Below are 23370 nucleotides of genomic sequence, written 5' to 3'. Positions count from 1 at the left end.
GTTTATCGTCACACGTCATCCCCTTCATCTTATAACGCGTGCCCGCGTGACGAAGGGCAAGCAATGTTCAGCTTGAAGTTTCCCTATCCTCGTGGCGCGTAGGGTAGCAAGTTTCGGCAGACGTAATGGGCACCAACTGCGCCACAGTTTACACTTCCAAACCGGAAGTCGCTGAACAGGTTGCTATCGCGTTGGCCCGTCACCCCCGGAAAATCTTTTCAGGCCTGCGCCCAGCAATTTGACGTCATTTCCGGCCGGCCGACTCTCGGGGAAGCCGCAGCGGCAGCGAGCGCAGCGCGGGCGGCGGAGGTGACGGTTGGGCGGCGTGGTGTTGACGGTGTTTCACGTTTGTTGCTTTCCGTTGTTGTTTTGCGGCAATTTCGTTTCCGTGCGTAATGCTGGAGAATGCCGAATAAGTGTTGTGTACCCGGATGCACCGGCAACTACAAAACAGGAAAGAAGATACAAGTGTTTTCCTTCCCTAAAGACGCCGACGCTCTCAAACAATGGCTACGCGCCATTCCTAGGAAGGACTTCGTGCCGACTTCGTGCACTAAGGTAAGAATTTGAGATGCTCCTGTTCTTAGCTTGTCGTTGCTTGTTCGGGTAGAAATCACCTATGATGGGAAATACTTGAGCGTGTGGCCGCCGGGCCTCGCGAAGCGCTGACGCCAGCAGCGTTCGCAGCAAGGATGGTCAGCTGCGCTTTGTTCACTAACAGTGCCGTGGTGTCGTCCATTCTTGCAAGCTCTCGGTGGAAGCGCTTCGTGGAGTGCGGTGACATCACGCTCCCGTGTTTCCTTTCATGTTGCTTGTACCGCTTAGCGCAGCGCTTTTATTTAGATGCTTGCGAAACGTAGGTAGACTTTGTTTTAGCTACACGGACTGTAAACACGGTCATGCAAACGGGAGCGCATTTTTTTCTTTTGAGAAGTGGCGTCTCAGACGTTCTTGAAACGTTTGTGCAGGTGTGCGCGGATCATTTCGACGCTTCATGCATTGAGAAGACGACATCGTAGACGGATCCAAGGACAGGGAGAGTTATTGAAGTTGCACTCCCAGTACCACGGTTGCGTCCTGTATCTGTCCCAACGGTATTTTCCGGCTGTCCGTCCTACCTATCAGTACGAGACCAGAGCACGAGAGAAACCCCTGACGCCAAGAGGAGCCGACAAGAAGCCTCCCAACTCGCCCGTGCTGTAGAAGAGTCGCTGGCGTCATATGAAGCGGAGCAAAAACGAGACCGGTTTTCGTCCCTCGAAGAACTAAGGGCTCGCCTGCAAGGGGTGTCAGTGTCTCCAAAGTGGACTGTGATTCATAAAGAAGAGTGCTCCTTGTTTTTGAACATTATCGACTATCGTGAACCTCGTTTGAATGCGTCATTGACCGTGTTTGCAAACCTTGAAGTCTTTGCCTGCTATCAAGGTTCACCAATCAAGAACCTTGGTAGCGCTGTTGTACCAGACTCAGTTCAAAAAGTAAGTTCCTTGTTGTAAATTTTGAACAACCTGTCGATGCTGTCTGAGGAGCGCTGCACTTATTGCCACCTGGCTCAAGCAATACATTCCCTTGTTTGAGCCTTGTTTCCAGTTCTGTATCTCTTTACAAGTTGTTAGCTTTTAACGGTGCTGTACTTTTTTCTTTTTTTTAACTCGAACTGCCTCGGTGCCCACTGTAGCAGTTGTACAGTCCGTTTTGGTACCTAAGCTGTGTACACTTTCCTTGTGCACTCTGTGTACAGACATGTTGTGCACTGTGATTTGTTTTTTTCTTAGATTTTTGTTTGATTTTTTCCCTAGGACATGCACCTACCTGTGGCAGTACAATTACTTTTCTTTCTGTCATTTATCATGCTGTGGACCACAATTTAGTCACGAGTGTTCTTTTGTATTGTATTTTTTGGCAAGTGTTTGAACCTGATACCTTGTGTTGCTACTGCTACTATGATAAACGAATGGTATGTTTTCCTCTAACCTACAATTTAAATGAAAGTGTGCTTTTTCTGTTCCAAAGCTCGGGGATGTTTTTGCTGTTACAATCTGTTTTGTTTTCTGAGTTTTATGTGGCAAGATATTGTGTTTTGTACTTTTGGCATATTTTCAGCATTAAGGGCAACATCTTGTGTTGCCTGTCGTCTGCCTGGACCGAGAACAATGTGCACTGTGATATTTGTACAGACGGCGTCTGGCTGTGATAAATAAATACGCATTATTCCATTCACGATATTCATTATTTCTTGATACCTTGATAAGTTCCCCCGCAACGGTGGCTCAGTGGCTAAGGCGTAGCGCTGCTGAGCACTAGGGCGCAGTTTCGATACCCGGCTGCGGCGGCCGCATTTCTGATGGAGGCGAAAAGCAAAAACGCCCGTGTGTACGAGATTTCGGCACACAATAAAGATTCCCAGGTAGTAAAACTTGATCCTGAGCTCTCCCCTACGGCGCGCTTCATCGCCTGCGTTGCGTCGGCGCGTTAAACCATACAATCAATGGATACCTTGATAAATCGTGCGGACATGGTGTCAAGGAACCTCGCCCGAGTCGGTAGGCGTGAAGGGCGCTCGCGGCTGGCGCAGCCACCCAGCGAAGGGCGGCCGGCCGGCCGGCGCGATGTGACGTCGTCGACGTCACGTCACGTGACGCGCAGGCCTGAAAAGCTTCCGGGGGTGACGGTTGGCCCTGACGGATGATTGATACACCGAGATATACAGTGACTCAAAACCAGCCATCAGAGCCTTCAGCAGGGGCAGTATCACACCACGAGCAGTTCGAATTATTAATAGTAAACAGGCCATTGATACACATTACATATATTGGTTCCCAGCGCACCTTGCATCACTCGATGACATTCCCATGAATCCAAATGAATCGGCCAACAGCGTTGCCCGCGAATTTACGGACCGGGACGCTTTTACACGTGGCTTTGATTCTGCTGGATTCGAAAATCTACAACGGGATACGCCCATGACATATAATGAAATTATTAAACATTACTACCTGGGGAGGAGAGAGTTTGCACCCCCTCACAGTAGACTAAACAGAGCACAAGCGGTCACACTTAGACAATTACAGACACAGTCTTATTACTCACCGGCACAGGTAAAAGAATGGTACGTTATAAAAGATATGGATGTTGTTTGCAAGGCATGTAAGAAAGAAGTATGCACGCTTGATCATATTGTTGCGCATGCCTGGGAAGAAAACGAAGATGGGTAAACAGGCTGGCTGCCCGAAGCTGGATGAAGAAGGAAGACGACGACACTGCGATCATAAACCTGTTGGCGGCTCCGGCGCTTCTCTTCACGACCAAAATAAACGGCCCCCTTCAGCCGTATACGTCCTGGTCCTCCTTGTGCGTAACAGATTGGTGGAGGTGCTGGGTAAGACAAATCCAACGACGGGAGCTTCACTTCCAGGACTTCGCCGCAGCCGCCGCCTTGCCGGACTCCCGCCTGCGCCGATCGTAATAGCCCAAGATCAGCCATCTAATGTTTCACGGCCAACTTCAATGGGTTCCGTGCCCTACTACCGAGCCCCACCAACCTTCGGAGGAAAATCGGGAGAAGATTTCGACGCGTGGCTCGTCCAGTACAAGCAAGTCAGCAAGTCCAATGGCTGGGATGCCGCCGCTCAGCTCAGCAATGTGGTCTTCTGCCTTACGGATACTGCGCTTGTGTGGTACGAAAACCACGAGGACACACTGACGACGTGGGACGTTTTTGTTGCGGAGCTGAAAGCGTGTTTCGGCGACTCGAGCATCAAAAGAAAGCGGGCTGAGCAGACATTGTCTCAACGCGCGCAGCTACCAGGTGAGACATGTACCGCGTATATAGAGGATGTGCTGAAGCTCTGCAAGGTGGTCAATGATCAGATGTCAGAAGAAGACAAAGTAGGGCATTTGCTGAAAGGCATAGCCAAAGATGTCTATAATTTTCTCATCGGAAAAGAGTATCTGAGCTCGGTGTCTGACGTGATTCGGCATTGCCGAACTTTCTAACAGCTGAAAATGCGCAGGATTGCTCCAAAGTTCGGCCGGCTCACAAATGTTACAACGGTTGCCAGCATCGACACGAGCTCCTGCCCAGACCTGTCCTCGACAATTCGTCAGATCGTTCGCGAAGAACTTTTTCGCTATAGAGAACAGACACACTCAGCAGTTGATCACCATTCTATAAACGACCAACATTCGGTATATGTGCCACGTGAGGCTGTACCTGCGCCTCCGCCTTCTACGAACCCTTGGCAATCGATGGTCAGTGCAGCAGCTGTTGAGTACAGCGCACCCCCACAACCAAGGAGAGCACCACGCTTGCCAGCTTCTCGCCATGACCGGCGCCCTCAGCGTCCACCTTCTTCGCGACGCCCGGTCTATCCTTCTGATATACGGGACGAACCAAACCACTACGCCAGGGAAGACGATGTTCGATTCATTGACGAACAAACAGAATTTCGACCTCTCATCGTTTGCTACTGCTGCGGTGTTCCAGGACATATTTCGCGATTTTGCAACATTCGACGTGTAGCCCCACGGTATGGCCACCCACCACACTTTGCACGGCCTTCCGAACGACTTCGCGACGACCCTCGAGAAATGTACCATGGCCCACCTCAACACTTCACACGATCGCCTGATCGACCGCACGACGACCCTAGGGCAACACACCTGCTGCCTCGTGAAGACTACTGGACACGCAGCTTCCGGAACCACTCCCCTACATCTGACAGGAGCTTGACGCCTCTACCGCCTCGTGTTCCCCGTTCTCCTTCACCACGGCGTCGCAACACGTCTCCTTTGCCACAGGAAAACTAGCAAGCGCGGCCGATGGAGGTGAGGTCGCCGGAGACGTGCTAATATCTGAAATACCTCCTGTGTTGATGCTCAAGAACAAAGTACGTGTTTTTGTTGACGATGTGCCTGTGATGGCTTTGGTGGATACGGGGGCAACCATTTCGGTCATGAGTGCGTGTTTTAAAGATACCTTGGGGCGGAAGGTATTATTTAGGTGGAATCAAGCTGCGAAGTTTTCCGGAGTGATTGGTGAGGCACTGCATCCTGTTGGTGTGTGTCAAGCTAACGTATTTCTCGGAGGCCGCGCTATCCCAACGGAGTTCATGATTATTTCGCAGGCGACACATGGTGTTATTTTGGGTATGGACTTTTTGAGGGAGTGTAGTGCGGCTGTCGACTGCCGCACAGGGACAATAGTCTTGGGTGATCACGTTCCGCCAGCACTCTTGGAAAACCCTGTGGATGGTGAGACGGCATTGTGTGTCTGTGGCGACACTATCATACCACCGTTATCAACCGTTCGTGCACCTGTTGGTTGCAGCGACACCTATTCCGCCAACTTTGATGCTAACGTAGAACCAGTGTACACCAATTGCATGAAAAAGAATATGTTGATCCCACATTGTGTGGTGTCGATCAGACGTGGACGCGCTGGTTTATGGACTGTCAATTGCTCTACAGAACCCGTGATGTTGCCAGATAGTCTAAAGTTAGCCGTCGTCAGTGGACAACACGAGGCCTTACTGGTGACCCAGCTTAGAGATGCGCCGGAAGAGCATCGTAGTCACAGTTTTGAAACGGCTCTTCTGTCAATGATGAATAAGTCGCTGAGCACAAGTGAACGCCGAACATTAGTCCATGTACATTCGAAGCACGTCTCTGCATTCGACTTTGCGCAGAAAGACAAAGCGTCCCTAATCCCTGCTTCTCGGACATGTCACACTATCCACACGGGTTTGGCCAATCCGATTAGACAAAAGCCATACCGTGTTTCACCATCCGAGCGGCGGAATATTAATGAGCAGGTGAACGAAATGATTGAAAACGGTATCATTCAAGAGTCGGTAAGTCCATGGGCAGCTCCAGTTATTCTCATTAAAAAGAAAGACGGATCCTGGAGATTTTGCGTCGATTATCGCCGATTGGATGCTGTAACAAAAAAAGACGTGTACCCACTTCCACGTATTGATGATGCCATAGACTGTCTGCATTCGGCCTCTTACTTTTCCTCTGTAGACTTAAGATCGGGCTACTGGCAAATTCTCATGCATCCTGAAGATAAAGAAAAGACAGCCTTTGTAAACCCTGACGGCCTTTTTGAATTCAACGTGATGCCATTTGGACTGTGCAACGCGCCGGCGACGTTCGAACAATTTATGGACACTGTTCTTCGTGGCTTGAAGTGGAGCATTTGCATGTGCTATCTCGACGACGTCGTCATCTTTGGCCGCACCTTCAGCGAACACAATTCACGTCCGGATACTGTACTGACTTGCATAAGAAACGCTGGCCTTGTTCTTAACTCAAATAAATGCCACTTCGGAGACCGACAAACCCTTGTTCTCGGACACCTAGTCGATCAGGAGGGCATGCGTCCAGATCCCCAGAAGACAGCAGCCGTTGAAATGTTCAATGTGCCGCGCTCTGTGAAGGAGCTCCGCAGTTTTTGGGGGCTTTGCTCCTATTTTCGCCGCTTTATACCTAAATTTGCCGATGTCGCGTATCCGCTGACATGTTTGCTACGGAAGAATACTCCCTTCGAGTGGACTCCGGAGTGCGACTCCTCTTTTCGTCAACTGAAGTTCCTCCTGACGTCGCGGCCTGTTCTTCAACACTTCAACCCATCAGCTCCAACCGAACTGCACACAGATGCCAGCGGCATAGGAATTGGTGCCGTCCTAGTTCAACGCTATGGTAACCGCCAGCACGTGATTGCATACGCAAGTCGCTCCTCGAGTAGGCCCGAGCAGAATTACACTGTCACAGAACAAGAATGCCTCGCGGTAGTATTTGCGATTCAGCGGTTTCGGTCTTACTTATATGGACGCCCTTTTACAGTCGTCACCGACCACCACTCATTGTGTTGGCTCGTCAACCTTCGGGATCCTTGTGGCCGTCTAGCGCGCTGGGCACTTCGGCTCCAAGAGTATAACTTCATTGTCTCGTACAAAAGTGGTCGACGACACGCCGACGCAGATTGCCTTTCGCGCATGCCACTGAGCACTACAGAGTGTGATGCCGATGACCTCGACCACCTCGTAGCTTCTGTGTCACAAAAGTTTCCCGACCTCAGTACTTTCAAAGATGAACAGCGAAAGGACACTAGGCTATCATTGCTTTGCACAGCTCCTACGGCATGCCATTTCTGTGTACGCAACGGACTCCTATATAAGAACTTTTCCAGCACTGGCGCACGTATCCTCCTGGTAGTGCCATAAAGCCTTCGAACAGCGATTCTAGGTGCTATGCACGACGATCCTACGTCCGGACATTTAGGTTCTGCACGGACGCTTTACCGTGCTAAGGAACGCTTTTATTGGCCAGGAATGCGACAGTCAGTCGAGGCGTATGTGGCCAGCTGCACACAGTGTCAACGCCACAAACGCCCATCTACTGCTCCGGCTGGTCTTCTACAGCCCTTGCCACCTCCAAGCACACCTTTCCAACAGGTGGGCATTGACCTCGCGGGCCCTTTTCCAAAGTCGGTTAAGGGCAATCGCTGGATAATTGTATGTGTCGATTACCTCACGCGCTACTGTGAGACGGTGGCCATACCAACCGCAACTGCCTGCGACGTCTCTGTGTTCCTGCTGCAGCACGTTATCCTCCGACATGGCCCACCTCACGTGATCATCAGGGATCGTGGGCGACAAATCACGGCAGATATAGTAGAAGAGCTGCTTCGATTGAGTGAGTCCCGCCTTCGTCACTCGTCGCCATACCATCCGCAAACAAATGGGCTCACGGAGCACACCAACCGAACAATTGTAAACATGCTCTCTATGTATGTGGCATCTGACCACAAGAACTGGGATGACGTGCTACCATTTATAACGTACGCGTTCAACACCGCTAAGCACGAGACAACAGGCTATAGCCCCTTTTTCTTGATCTACGCACGACCGCCACGGCACACACTCGACGCACTTTTGCCATTCTCGGCGCACGAGAACCTCTCTGTCACCGAAATCCTCTGCCTTGCAGAAGAGGCGCGTCGTATTGCTTGTCTACGCACTTTGGCATCTGAAAATCGAAGATACGCTATGACGTCCGCCACCGGCCTGTAACTTACCATCCAGGTGACTTAGTGTGGCTGTGGACTTCGGTACGAAGACGCGGGTTATGCCAAAAGTTCTTGGCCACATACGACGGACCGTTTGTTGTTCTCGACAAAATCACGGAAGTCACATACACAATAGCTCACCTCACGAGAAGTGGTAGAAGAGCCACTAAAACCCAAGCAGTCCATGTCGCCCGACTGAAGTTGTGCACACCAAGGTGAATCAGTTACCTCGCCCGGCGGGCTTCGTCTGCGAGGGGAGGGATGTTGCGCATGCCTGGGAAGAAAACGAAGATAGGTAAACAGGCTGGCTGACCGAAGCTGGAGGAAGAAGGAAGACGACGACACTGCGATCATCAACCTGTTGGCGGCTCCGGCGCTTCTCTTCGCGACCAAAATAAACGGCCCCCTTCAGCCGTATACGTCCTGGTCCTCCTTGTGCGTAACGATATGCTCTGGGAATGTGGGTCGCTTGGCCGTGGCATTTCCCGGGAACGGTTTACAAGAATGATAGTCTCACGACCATATCCCCCAAGTCCTGGCTGTCCAGTACGCCCATGACAGGGCTAGGAGGCTTGACCTCCCAGTCCCAACGTGGGATTAGCCAGGCAGGTCGCTACACCCTGTATAGGACGTATAAATAAAGTTGTTTCCGTCCATTCACGTAATGGGCAATGCCGAGTGTATCTATTGGCCGCGAGGGTCTCCACTTGAAAGGCGAGTGTGGAGTTTAGAACAAGTGGTTAACGATTTAGAGTACTGGGTACTCTACTATGGGAGAGCATGAAGCCGTCCCGAGGGAAGGTCCCTTCCTAATGATCGTTTTGACGTCACAGAGAGGATAGTAGTTGTGGAATACGGCAGCTTTGCTTTCGCGACACCACTTGTATCGTCCCCCGTGGCTGCACTGTTTCTTAGTCACGATTTTATGATGCAAATTAGAAACGAGAGTGTCATTGGTGGTTTGCTTACCCTTTTTACCATGTCTTACCACTTCTTTAAGCAATGAGCTTCAAAACAACGAAAAGCATGCACGGTGTCCACAGCAAAAGCGCAGAAAATGTGGTGTTCTAGCAGACAACACAAGCTGGCATCCTATGAGTGACGTCATCGCTTAGGTGGAACCAGGGTATGTTCTTGAGGCCAATAGCGCTCGTCAGCTCAAAATGCTAAGATCTTGTAGGGGTCTCTAAAGGACTATACTTGTCAGCAAATAAAAACACCAGCTCGGAGCTAACGAGTTACAGATGACTCAAGGGAATCTTGCATGGTAGGCTCGTTGCGGATGGCAACCACTTTCGGTGATGCGGCCATGTTTTTCGTGGAGGGGTAGTTGGCAGTTCACTCCCGCTATTTCGCTATACGCAAATTATCTTTCGTATTACAGGGCGTATTAAAACGTTCCATTCGGATCGCGCGCTCAGGTGCCGGCTCGGGTCTCATGGTCCCCACGAGCGTGGTGGTTCTGAACCGCTACTTCGACGAGTACCGCGCCTCGGCGAGTGGCCTGAGCTTCGCAGGAGGGGCGCTCAGTAGCATCCTGCTGCCGCCGCTCATCGGGATGCTGCTGGACACGTACGGCCTGCAGGGCACCATGCTCATCGTGGGCGCTCTGATGCTCAACGCGATGGCCGGCTCCATCGCACTCCGCTCGTCGCCCAGCTTCCCGAGGCCGCTAGACCACCCCATATTCAGCAGAACCGCCACGAGCTGTAGCAGCACCGAAAACTCGCAGAGCAAGAACATCATCAGTGACCTCCTGGTGTGGGATAGCGGCATCGTCGTTTCCTCTCTGCCGCCGCGCTCATCTGCACCTCAACGGCGAAGTCATCGAGGGGTGAGATTGCGCATCTAGTGCAAAACTAGCGTTGGCGACCTGCAGGTCAGCAGCCAAGTAACTTAGCCAATAAACCACCGCGGCGGGGGACAGGGGTAAAGCTTTACCAAGATATTCGGGCACGTACAGAGCTGGTCGAAAGTTGCCAGGCCACTATCTTATGTATTCCTACAGCAGAAGGACCCGACAACGTTTGACAAACTCCCCCCTCCACGTACGTCCCAGTGTGCACGCACGACCCCACTGCGTTGCGTGTCTGCGAGTCCATGTAGTTCAATGACGTGGGTGTGGCTCGGTTAGTGGCGATCTTCCGCTTGGCCAGTGTTGTACGTTCAAATGGTTGTTTCTGAGCGCTAGAATGCACGTTAAAAACGCCAGGTGGTCGAAATTTTCGGAGCCCTGCACTACGGCGTCTCTCGTAATCATATGCTGGTTTTGGGACGTTAAAGCCCAGATATCTATTTATCTATCTATCTGAGCGCTCGAAGTACTCAGAATCATTTTTAATTTGAAATAATGCAAGCCAACATTTTAGCTTGAGCAAGATGGTTGTCACGAACTGCGAAAAAGGAACTAACACAACAGGTGTAAAATGTGAAAGACCAACAACTACTGTAATTAAAGAGATTACCAACTAAAATAACCAATCTAGTACATGACTGAAGGACTAACATGAAGTGCATGCCTGCATACATGGCCTGCATACCTGATTGTCTTGGTTGTGAAGCATTAAAGCTTTCGAATTTCTTCACCACTTTCAAACACAATCACAACGCTCTCAAATGATCACCCGAATGAGTATGGGCACCACCCTAACAGAGTGATGCCTCGTTTTTCTTACATGCACATGCGGCCGAGCACATACTTCTCCCTGTCTGATTATTCATTAAAGCCTGCTCAAGTATAGTAATCGATGGTTCATGGTTCAAGTTAGGAGTTCTGTCGGATACGTGTGATATCGCAGCATGATTTGACTTAAGCTAAGAATCAATGAACTGCCTGGATTCCGTCTGCATGCGCCCTCTCGCGAAGAGAAGGTCACGTGGGCTTTTAGTTAACTCGATTCGCTTGCCGTATTCGGCTTGATTCATCGCGCTATAAGGCCCTTGAGGCTTTTTGCCTTAAGGAATAACACAGGCGGTATCAGCACGTTAAACACCACATATCAGTCAAATCATCAATAACACAGGCGTGAACTTGAGACGATAGAGCTGTATAGATTCTAAGGCTTGTATTCACAAACGCTCCTTCACTCAAGGGCTCCCCTCGACTTGACGAAGTCAAGGTGGAGCGTGCTCCTCCACTCAAGGGGCCGCTGCATTTCATGAACGCTCCTCCACACTTCCTTCGCCAAGGGAGGCCTTGGAAATGCTCCCTTCACTTGAGTGAACTGCATGCGCCGAGAAAAGCGCCTGATAACGAGAGTATTCGCAATTGTGGTTAAGAATTGCCTATATATGTACATTAAGAGAACGCCTTTTCTAGTTATTCTCTTGTCTAAATTGACATTACAGCAAAATACGTGCATTTAGAGTGGTAGTGTTGTTTCCCTAAGCCTTGTGCTGATAGAGTTAGCGAAACCCTCCTTCAAGTCTGGCAACAGTCGAACCCAGGCAGCTGAACGAACAGCTGATGGCATTTTGTCTGCTGCTGAACGTGTCTACCTTCTTAGTTTATTTTGTCTTGTATGCGTCTATTAATTGCAGTTTATATTTACGGTAGTGTTTGCGTGTGTGTCGTTTGAGAGCCTACTTTCGCCGGGGTGACTAACGAACTACGTGAGTGATGACAGGAAGCGCAATAGATGGTTTGTTGCTTTGTTTACTTTCGCTTTACTGAGAGCCTTCTGATCACTAATGTAGCCACCGAATGTATAACGCGGCGGAATGAGTATTTTTTACTATATATCACAGTATGTTGGCGTGCTCTTAGCATTCACCACCGCGTTATGTATAAGGATTACTCGTACGTAAATTCATTCTCGCTACGGGAGTACGTGCACAGTTCCTAATTTCAGGGGCCTGTGCAATGTTTATTTTTCTCATTTACTGCGAATTTCACCATGGCGCTTTCATAGTAGTTCTTCTGCGTATAATAGGAAATTTGAAAGACATTGCTCGCAACTGATATTAAAGGTTATACCAGGGTAGCGTTAAAAACTAGGCATGTTATATTCGTGGCTGAGCGTTCGAATTAGACTGCTACGCAAGTTAAGAAAAGCGATCGTGTGCCTTTCTTTCACTATTGGTGAAAAATACATTTTAAAGTTGTTTTCTTCATTTAGTAACATATATAGTCGGTTAACAGGGACTGGTGTGTGTGTGTGTGTGTGTGTCAACTTTAACTTTAAACTTCCAAGGAATAAGTTATTGTTTTTGCATTGTTTTTCTATTTGCCTTGCATTTGTGGATGCGTCTAATTTGACAGATTCGCATAGAAGTAACCTTTAAATTTGTGTAGCTTCCGTCTCCAAGTTCACACAGCGGCACCGTCTTAAATTTTTTTCCCATCTCCTTCATCTGCATGCTCAGAAGCACAATCGTTAGTGCATGAATGACCTTCGCACTAATGTTTTGGATTTTATTTGCAATATAACTACTGGAAATACCTGTTGAAAAGGGTCGTGGTGTCTGTGCTGCATTCCAAAACCCCGGCACAACAGAAATTATACGGGATGTTTTATTTTTTTGGAAATCATAAAATTGAAGCCACGTTTGACTTTTGGCGCTGTTCTGTTTTAAAAAACTATCCTGTGGGTTCTCTCAACCTTCGAGAAAGTGTCGTCAAGAGCAGCGTATACTATTCTGCTGATTTATTGAAGACCAGTGCAACAAAGCGGTGAAAAATGCTCAAGAGTATTGCAGTCATCGCGGATACATCTGGTCAGAACCCTGTAAATAAAATATCCGCTATCGCTGCATCATTAGCGAGTCTACCAGTTAGAACCACGCCATCTCAGTTCCGTGGAAGAGGAGAGGTGCTGCTTTATATAAAACAAGTTTAATTTTCCTAGAACTGCTTTCCTGTAGAATCGGAGAAGTGGTTTTTGCAGTCCTGTCTCATCATGAAAAGACAAACACGACGATATTTATGTATTAATAAATGAACAAAACAGAAGTTGTGAATGGCAAATGGACCTTTATTACATGTGGCTGATGAGGAGCAACGTGGCAAACATAAGAATGCAAATGAAAAGTGTTCATCAATCAAACATATGCAACCTCCACACTGTAAAGAAAAAGTACGAGCTCGGAGGACATCATAAATAAGATTAAGGAAGTAGACACCATAGCGCGCCTAATGCAGTGTAGCTGCACGCATTCATTGCTGTTTTTGTGCTTTTGTATACAGTCGTGCAAACTCTGCAATTCATTGATAATACGGCAGATTCTAGAAGGCCTTTTCTCTGTGTTCTTCTGTCGCAGCTGGTCCCCTGCACAAAAGAGGCAAGAAATAATACTAGAAAAACGTAATAGCTTGGATACAAAAGCCGCATTTTTCTTTAATTCTAGCTGTGCACACATTCATTAGTATGTCTCGCGTTCAAGAACAGACATGGTTGAAGTATTGAGCTTTGACTATTTTGACACATGTTTGGCTCAGGCACTTGGGCAGCTGACCAGGCATATGGGTATATAATTTCATTATCTAATTGCACGAATCAGTGCCATAGCCAGCAATTCTTCTTCGTGGGGTAGTAATGGGGTTAAATTAAAAAAAACAATCTCATTATGTATCTGCTGCATTTATATTTCATATGTTTGCGTTTTCATACGACACTCGACGCACCTTTGCGTACATGCAGGTTTCACAGAACATGATCATCTGCTTGATCCCCTAAATGTGTACTTGGTTGTTCATTGGTATTGTGAGCTGCATAGACACTGTATAAAGAAGCTATGTTTCACGCGTAGTAGCTACAGCAGCACACTCATTGCGCCCAATGTATTGTGTTGTGATTTTCTTAAACTGTCTTTAATAGTAATCTGACCGAAGCAGAAAAAAATTTAAAAAAATACAGGAGAACTTACCTTCTCATTGGTACAGATGGTCGTCTAACGGAGGTGTGCTTCGTCGTAAATTTCGGCTAGGGCAGCAAAGGTTCACCGGAGAAGAAGCCACTCTAAAGTACGGTGAACCCAGCGCATCAAAAGTTTGCTATGCCGCTTGCTTGTCAAGCTTTCGCACCACGCTTGAACTGATGTGGTGTGCGAGCTTCATCAAAACACTTCAAAGCACTGGAATCCGCAGTAAGTCATGGAGCACTCGCGCGAAGAGTATACGCACACCCGAAGGCAGGTAATCCACTGGCTCATGCACGGAACGCAACACATCACGGCACTGGTGAGTGCTCCTTTTGACACCACGCCCGCTTGTCCCGGCGCCACAGTAGCCGTTGCTGAACCGTTCGAAGACAGCTCCGCAGTAAACGCGCACCGTCATTGTCGAAAGAACGCGGCGGTGGTAGCCTACTTGATCGAGAAACGCCGTCAAAGTGAGACGGGCTCCGCCATGGACGCGATGCTGGCGCAAATATTTCACTCGAGGGACGATTCAAGGTAGCTCGATTGCTTCCTTGACAATTTCGAGGAAACGCTCAAGATTCTTTCAAGTGAAGGAAGCGTTTCAAGTGAAGGGCGGTTTGTGAATGGGAAAACGCCACTTAAGAAGCGTTTCGAGTGAAGGGTCGAGTGGAGGAGCGTTTGTGAATACGGGCCTCAGTGTGCTCGAGGTAGTTAATCGGCTTTTTCTACGTTTAGCGTTGAGGTGATAGCTGTCCTTCGGTTGTTAAATTGTGGTTACACGCATGCGTTTCCATGTATTGGAAACAAAACCTGGCCATCTTTTGTGAATGAACTTCAGTTTGAAGGAGAACGCTCGTTTGTGTCTTTTATATCATGTCCGTTTCGCTCTCTTCACTACCGATATAAATCAGTAGAAATTCGCCCAATTGCCTGTGCCTCTAAATGTTAGCTTATATCCGAGTTAATTCTGTGTACTCATCGGTGTGCTCAGGGTTCCCCTTCAGAGAACCCTGAGGAGATCAAGTCAAAAGTCCAATCCAGAGCCCTCTTTTCCTACTAATTCAATATAAACTGCTGGCAAGGGGGGGGGGGTCACTTTCACTTTCCCTCCTGTGTTCACGTCTATGTTTCGGATTGACGTTTATCTCCGACTTATCTCCGAAGTGGCACATCGTAGCGTCACACCAGCTTTGCGCTCCGATCCCTGAGTAGAACGAGTCAAGTGCAGGCATCCGAAAAATGATTATTCTCATGGAAGCAGGGGCTTTTAAGCGAGGATAGTAAAGGTGGGCAAGGGATTAGTGCACCACTTCGTGCGACTATTATAGCTGCGTCGTGAAATGATAAGAGGCGATGGCGGCCAGATACGTTCCAGTCCTATACAACGGAACCTTGTACGCCCACAAAGCCTGTATGTGATTTATGCAATTATTCATTAAGTGCATTCCCGTTAGTCACGTCACTTTTGTATACTTTTCTTACGCGATATAACGAGAGCCCGACACCTGCAACCGAATAAGAGAGGATGTGATCGCGCAGATGTTCAGCTTCTTCCGCGACCCGATGTTCGTGCCGCTGATGGCGACCGGTATGTTGTACGGCTACGTGTTCAGCACCTACACGATAACGATAGTGGACCACGCTGTTGGTGCGGCGCATGCCAGCAACGAGGACGGCGCCGTGCTGGTCTCGGCCATGGCCATTGGCGACTTCGTCAGCCGACTCGGCACGGGCTACCTCACGGACCGGCACTACATCACCCGCGAGTGGATGCTCATCATCAACTTCACCGTACAGGTATTTAATAGAAAGCTTAGCGAGAAAAACTCTTCTAGCAGAGGGCGTCCTGGTGGTCAAATAAGGGACTGACAAAATAGAAACAGCTAAGGTATCGTGAATGTTCAGATTTTTTGAGCGCGACGACACAAGACAGATACGAGACCTGAGGTAGCATCATGTTGCTCGTTGGCCCGAAAAAAAAAAAAACGTCTGCGCGGCACCGATTGCTGCCTCCGGTCTTGTATCGCTATGCACCTAGCAGCCGTTTTTTCGTCGAATTGTCTTCTTTTCTTTCATACTCCTTCACCCCTTTTCTTTATTTTTGTACTGGTACCGTACAGCCATCGCTCAGTGTCCCTCGTAGTCGCCGATAGCCTGTTCAAGCAACCTTCGTGCGTGAGAAGCCTTCGCTAATTCATTCAACCTACATTTGAGGCCAGTAAAAGTGCAGCGCGTTAGGCGGATATCACGTGGTAGTTTTTTTAATATATTTCGCACTCTTTAAACCAATCCTAGAAAAAATAAGCCTTGTTATGTTGCCGTAACTTGAAAATTTTGTCATTTCTGGATAAGAGCTACTAGTCTTGTACTAATTTTGTTGCTAGAGTCGGTATTTAAAAAGTTTATTAAGCATTTTGTGTTAATTACTGTGCTTGGCGGGTCAAAAAAAATATTCTGCCGTGCTGCATACAGCTAAAAACAATACTGGACTAGCTGGGGACGCGAGGCACTCATTTTTAATTTTTTTATTGCTTGGTGCTTTTTAGCTGAAACACCCTGTATACACGACCGCAAGTTAAGGGCAACAAATAAACTACCCAATGCCCTGCTCCTCACCTCCGCTCTTTACCTATAGATAGCGCTGTCCTCAGGGTGACTGAATACAGTAACTCTATAGGTGGCCGCATGTGGGCAGCGAACCCTTCGGCAATGGAGGAGGCATATAACGATGGGGAACGGATGTGCAGCTGTAGATAACAAAAGAGGTCATTTGAAAGTAATAACAAAATTGTACTGGCATGTTCACTTGATCGTTTAACCTGAGTGATATATCAAATATAGATATGCTAGATCCCACCTATATGAGTCACACAGAAACTATAGCTTCCTCAACGTACCATTGATTTTGTGGCCGCTCTGTCAGGTTAAGCTCCCTGATCTGGCGACGAGACCCAAGCTGACTGTTAACAGTAAAGCTCTTTAGGAATAACTATCATCATTATCAAAGAGTACGGACAACACAAACAGAGACTGGTCACTCCAGGTTCACTAGAAATGAAGACAGTGTAAGGGCGTTTGACATCTACGATCAACGACAATGGACAGTGGTGACAGTCAAGGCACATTACAGACTCTCAGCTCTAGCTAGCAGCGCTCTGTCATAAAGGAGCTGAAGAGGACGACGCTCTATAAGGTGCTTGGAAAGGTGACCCATCAGATAGCCTTAAGGTTTCTCGATAAAGGCGATTGCAGTTGGCCCAACAAACGGTGCTGAAGCAACAAAGGCAAGCCGAAAACTCGGAGTTTGCACAAGAATGCTAGGTAGAGGGAAAGGAAATGGTGGCTGCGAAAAGGCCTCGAAGCGATGGAAGGCTTACGCCGCCGCCGACGTGTCCGTATAGGTTTCTGAGAGGCGCGCACGTTTTGTTTCAGCGTTGAGGTTCCGTCTCCAGAGTTTGTGGCTCTAACCTCCCTGCGTATATTCAGCGTAAAAACAACCTGCGTCATCACCTCTAGAGCATAGCAGCGACCTAAAAGCAACCTCTAACCCACGTCACGTAGAGAAATAACGTAGACGAAACCATAGCCCTCAAGACTGCTTCGTTGTTTCAGGCCTCTCGCGGCTCAGGTCTCGCTTTGCCAGTTGTCAGTTTTATTTTGAAATCATGACTTGAATTTCTAAATACTAAAATCAAACCTACATTTCTTTCAAAAAAGTGGCTGCTGATCGGTGCTGAGACAAGTGGGATACGACCTACGCACTACATCGCTGACGGGATCAAGACCAAGGACTAACTGCGGCTCTAAAACTTTAGATTATCAGATAATGTTGTTGTGTAATGTATACCCATTTTGAACCACACTGGCCGATGAAAGCACTTGTACTTCTACTTCTCATGTCTCCTTCAAGCATATAACTTTCCAATAATGTATCACAAAATAATGATGTTTACCTTTTGCTTTATATTGTACGTGCTTTATATGCTAAGTCGCACTTCCACTGCTTTATATGAGTACGTGCTTTATATGAGTCGCACTTCCACTGTTACAGTTTGTATAAACTTTTTTCCTTATATTAATGTCAAAGAGTTTTCTTTTTATTTTCATTCTCATTTGCATATAGGGTAATGAACAGTGTATTTTTTTCTATAATTGACACGTTCTCGGCGATTTTGTTCATACTATCGGACATGTAAGTCCGGGGAGAAGGCCTCGTCAGGAGACATGTGAGCCTTCTTATGCCTCACATCATGGACATATTTCACACAGCGAACTAATCGAAATTGACATTTGTCCCACATCGTGAATATTTCGGCTTTACGTCCCTGTAACTGTATACGTTTTGCCCTCAAAACTGTTGCATTGCAGGGCGTGTGCTACGTGCTGTTAGCTAACCTGACCACCGTGGCTTACATGGCGGTGGTGGGATTGGTGTTCGGCCTGAACAACGGCCCAACAATAGCGTCGATGCCCGTGCTAATAGCCGACCACCTGGGCGACGAACACCTGCCGCTCGCGTTCGGTCTGCACCGGCTCACCATGGGAATGGCGACGCTCTTCAGGCCTGTGCTCATCGGTGAGAGCATAAAGGCCTGACCCCACGTACCCGTTGCAGCGCGTCGACGTCTGACACTACGCGGCGCCCTTTCTATATAGAGAGAGTGGGTGCGTGGCAACGCGAAGCCGCCGCACTCTCTCTCTCTCTCTGTGTGTGGGAAGGGGCTTGACGCCGCGTCAAAAAGACACGCGTCGACGCGCTGCGACGGATACGAGGGTGCAGGCCTTAAGTGCGTTTGCCCTGGGCAACACGCGCAGTGAACCGAATTGAGTGTTCCGACAATTACTGCCATAGGAGTAAGTAGACAATTATTGCCATGAGAGTAAGCAAGGGAGGGGGGGGGGAGAGAATGTGTGCCCCAAATCATCTTGGGGCACAAGAGTGGGGCGCCTTGTCTGTCGCACACCTTCACTCAGTCGGGCCTTTCATGTAATTTTACTCAAGTAATTACCGCAATTTCACGTTATTACGTTTTACAGCATTTTTAATGCACGGGGTTGTGGTTGCGCAAGTTTCAGGGGCATATGTCGTTGAAGAGCTTGTTTCGCTGAAGTTCCGATGTCCGCGGTTGTATCGCTGGTTATGAGCGAGAAATGCAGCGTTGTGCGTTAGCGAAAGTTCGAGATGGACGCAGGGAAATAAATGAGCAATATTCCTTCCTGGTGAAAATCCAACCTAGGCCTTCTGCGTGGCAAGCAGGTGTCTGTGTGATAACACAGACACTTCAGTGCTTAAAACAGCTTCTGCGAAAATAAAAACTATATGAATTTTCTGTGCTGGGCGAAGTTTTCTTAACGCACGCAATATTGCGTTGTGGTCGCAACGGGAACCAAAAGGTGTGAATTGCGCAACGAGTGGGTCTCTACTGCCCACTCATCACAAAGAGCATAGCTACGTAGGTGCGCATGGCACTTTACGGACGCGTAGTAGATACTTCAGCTATTTGCAAGAGGAATAATGGCGATGCATTAGCACTTGCATCTGCAGCAGTGGTAGCTTAAATGGCCAATTGTTACACGCTCAAATGTTGCGTAACGATTAAAGACGGTGCGCACTGGAGGCGATTACACTGTCACGTTCTACTCTTGAAAGCTAAGCTGAAGCCTTCTCCGAATTTTTCATTATATTTAGTTTTTGTAGCGTGAGCTACACTTGCTGAGGTTGAGCAGTTTCGCGTGGCTTACGGTGAGCAGTTCTGCGCAAGCGTGGGGAGCGGTGACGTCACACGGTGCGCTGCTGGCACTTGACTCGCGTGAGATGGCTCGAACGCTAGTCCGCCTGTCAGTCCGTCCGTCTGTTCGTTCATGGTTTGTGCGTCCATCCGTAGCTCACGCTACGCATATCTTGGTACAGCCGAGCTAAGCCATTGCTATATTTGTCTTTTTTTGATGTTAACGATGAACAATAATCCCTGATGTTGCATTGAAAGAACTATTTCTCACCTTGACTTCAAAAAGACGGGAATCAATATTGCAGCCCTTCGTGAGACGCGCTTACCCGCTTCGTTTTGAAGCCGTTTCGGAATTCGTTTTTGTCGAGACTCGACCAATGGAGGGCAAGAGGAGAGGAGGTCGGACGCTGCGCACGCCTGTGCTGGGAAGGTTCAAAACCCCCACGAATTGTTCCAATTTCGCATCTTTGTGTCGGCACAAAACGTAACGTACGCAAGACACGCGCACGAACGTACACCCGGGAATCGACGGCACTTTCGTAGCCCTGAAATAATGTTGCCACACGCTCAAAGAGCTTCCCAAGTCACGTCGCCGGGCTAGTTCGTTAAGTTTCATCATTCATATGGCATATCGCACCACGACAGCGACGCAAAAGGGAGACCCACCTAGTGATCTGTGTGTGCGGGTCTTTGTTGTGTTCTTGTTGTGTGCTTTAGGCACATGAATGCCCAAAGAGTAATTTCGACTGTGAGCGTGAGTGCTGCCAAGAAAGCCCAGTGAGGTTCAGAGGAGCAGTTGCGATATCAATTCGATGCTTCGCAGGCTACTTCAAAGACAAGCAAGGCTCGTACAACGGCCTCTACTACCTGGTGGCCGGCGCTTGCGCTGCCGTGGTGGTCCTGTGGTGCATCATCGTGACCGCCAGCTCCATCAAGTCACTTTTCCTGAAAAGGCCCGCCCACGAAAACGATCTTCCTATGCCTGCCTGAGCGTCGCATTAATTGTATTTTCGCGTTTTCTTTTCTTTGATCAATTTGCGTGATCGTTTTTTGTGCTCTTTCTTTTTAACTTTTGTATTCTTACGAGAATATTGATAATTTTATACCACTGCATACAATTTTACAATCATACACGCCTCGGATATTCATTTTTTTAGAAGCGAAGTTTCTTAGCCCCGTACTCCGACGTCGTAGTTCTCTGCGCTGGGCAAGCGCACCAAGCAGAATGCGTGCCACTGGCGCAGCGGGGGCGCTGCGCACTCACTCGCTCAGTCCATGGCCTCCGAGATGGAAGCACTCGGTGGGAAACCAACCGCGCGTCTCCCATCTCAGAGATCATGCTCGGTCGTTCCCGCCACCAAGCGCAGCAGACACTTTTCCCAACCTACAGCCTTCATGAAAACCAGCAGCTAGATCAGGTGCGTAGCCTACTGCGCCTTTTTAAGGTCTACGCCAAAAGAGACCGTTGCGTAGGCGTAGAGTACTGGAGGGCTGCGGTGCTCGGGCCACCTCCTGGCTGCTTGATGGCGGACACAGCACCCCCCCCCCCCCGGCGCTGGCCCGTGATAATGACTAAGAGCTTGACATAGGCCCTAATCACATTGCCACAGAACTGTTGGTCACCCTTGTTCTTGCAGCTATTTTACAGGAAACGTTTATGCCCGCTCCTTTTCCTTTGAACATATTAAAATTTGGATCATGGGACAAGCAGTAGGGACTTCGGCGCGCTATATAATGTGGGGATCTGGTGGTAGTGGTTAGAAGAAAGAGGAAAAAGGCACCTAATTTTTGTCTGCCTTCAGGCGACACGGCGCAGTGCCTTATAGGGGTGGGGGGAAGGAGGGATAAAAAGAATAGAAGGAAAATAGACGGAGAAGTAGACAGGCAAGCGACGGAAAAAAGAAGGAGATGGGAAAGTGGGGATCCGGTCGAAGCAGTCCAAGGGCGGGGCGCCACAATGCGAGAGCTGCACGGCGTCAGGAGACCGCGGAGGGCGAACCAGTCGGCGGGAGCTACGCTGGCGTCGGAAATCGCGAGGGCACAACCGTCCAGCTTGAAATTCTGTGAGCGAATCAATGTGGGGATCTGAGGCGCGCCCGCGAGCATTTCGCAGGCATTCCACCGTACGGCCACTTCTTTCCCTTTCCCGTGCACTGGTAACGGCGCGTGGCGATAGATGGCGCCACGCGCGAACGCGCAACGTGTTCTCGGAAGCTGCGAGAATCGGGAGGCCGAGTCAAATGCGCGCCGGAAAGGTCTCTTCTCCGTTGGTCGGCGCCGTGTAAGCACGAGTTTCCTTCGTCCACTTCTCCTTTAGGAATCGCCTGGCTGTAGCCTGCATGGGGGCCTTGGCATCCCGGCAGGCGTGTTTACTTAGGTGGTAGCTTCGGTACCGTACGCTAAGTCAACAGCGGTGCCTAGTGCTTGAAGCGGTCGCACCACACCAAGCCGCACTTGCCGATGGCCACGCGTACGAGGTTTGCCTGGTGCGACTGTTCTCACAACAAATCCGTGCAGGGCGGGTCTCGCCGTGATGACGTAGCCACCATTTTCTTTTTTTCTCTCTCTCTCCCTTCCTCTCTGTTTGGCAGCGCGTTCGCTCAACACCACTTAGACTTGGTTCGCTGTGTGCTGTTCTGTGGCTGTATGCTGTGCGCGGCGTCTCCCTGTTCTGTGGCGGCGTGCGCTGCCTTGTCATATTGAGCTGTTGAATATTAAGCTGTTGAGAGGTCCTTGGCTGTTGTCAACGGGAGGTATGCTGTGCGGACATCAAGAGACCTAAATGTAAGAATGTCTCGATTGCTTCTTAATGTTTTTCTCTGCGCGTAAATTTAGCATTGAAACACGTAGATGAAGGGACTCAACACGGCAGGACAGGCTTGTTTGCAGTTGCGGTTAGTGCAAAACTAGACAATTGATTGGTTTTCGCCTTTTTGAAGGTCGGGTTATCATTGTTCTGGTTGCCGGTTCAGTTTCCCTGGCACCGATTCATTTCGGTTGGAGTGGAGTACCGGGTCCGGGACATGACCCGATCTTCAGAAATTTTAAGAAACGTAATTGGAAGGGAACTGTTTTAGTTTCGGGCTCCAGTCATGATTAGAACAGCGCATGCAAGCTAATCATGACTTAAAAAAATTGAAGGTCTGCCATAAGGTCACATACCTTATCTATTCTGCTCCTGTGTTCTTTAGATAATTGCCTTGAATTCAAGGCAAAGCTGCGCTTGGGCGTTTGTTTCTATTTGTGCGTTTCAGAATTAACATTTATGTTTTTTTTTCAACACCGAAAAAGCAATCGTGCGCAACACGAGACACGAATTGTGGTTGGGTTATTCGTGACACATCCGTACGTGCCATCCCTGGTCCTGCTAAATGTGTGAACTACACGTTAGAGCGAGGCAGGCCCGATGTTGAACTCATATGAGAAGCTGAAGCGTCAGCGTCGAGCTTTTTTGTAGTGTTGTATTAAAAACCCAAGGCGCAACCAAACTGTAACGTGTTGGTGCTGCTTCTAAGCTGTAACTTAAACGCCATACGAAAAAAGTCTGGGTAATTATTATTAATAATGATAATTATATTTATTATTCTGGTTGACGAAAGCCAGCCAGAATTTCTTGCCAGAGGCAGCGCATCTTAAAGTTTTTTTGCTGCCATTACACGAAAACTAAAACGAGATTTGATATTGCCCTCTCCCATACAAAAAACTAGGTGC

The 23370-nt window shown here is 48.7% G+C and overlaps 1 protein-coding gene across 1 annotated transcript; it reads left to right on the top strand.

Moving 5' to 3' along the window:
- Nucleotides 1-15079: 15079 nt before the first annotated feature.
- LOC119179197 (monocarboxylate transporter 12) lies at nt 15080-21231 on the top strand. The gene is made up of 3 exons (XM_037430268.2): nt 15080-15727; nt 18299-18506; nt 20483-21231. The coding sequence occupies exons 1-3, from the start codon at nt 15470-15472 to the stop codon at nt 20647-20649; spliced, it is 633 nt and encodes a 210-aa protein (XP_037286165.2). The 5' UTR covers nt 15080-15469; the 3' UTR covers nt 20650-21231.
- Nucleotides 21232-23370: the final 2139 nt, after the last annotated feature.

Source organism: Rhipicephalus microplus, chromosome 7, assembly GCF_043290135.1.
Source record: "Rhipicephalus microplus isolate Deutch F79 chromosome 7, USDA_Rmic, whole genome shotgun sequence".
In the NCBI taxonomy this organism is placed as follows: domain Eukaryota; kingdom Metazoa; phylum Arthropoda; class Arachnida; order Ixodida; family Ixodidae; genus Rhipicephalus; species Rhipicephalus microplus.
The sequence above is the reverse complement of the archived record's forward strand: the minus strand, read 5'-3'. Positions and strand labels throughout refer to the sequence as shown.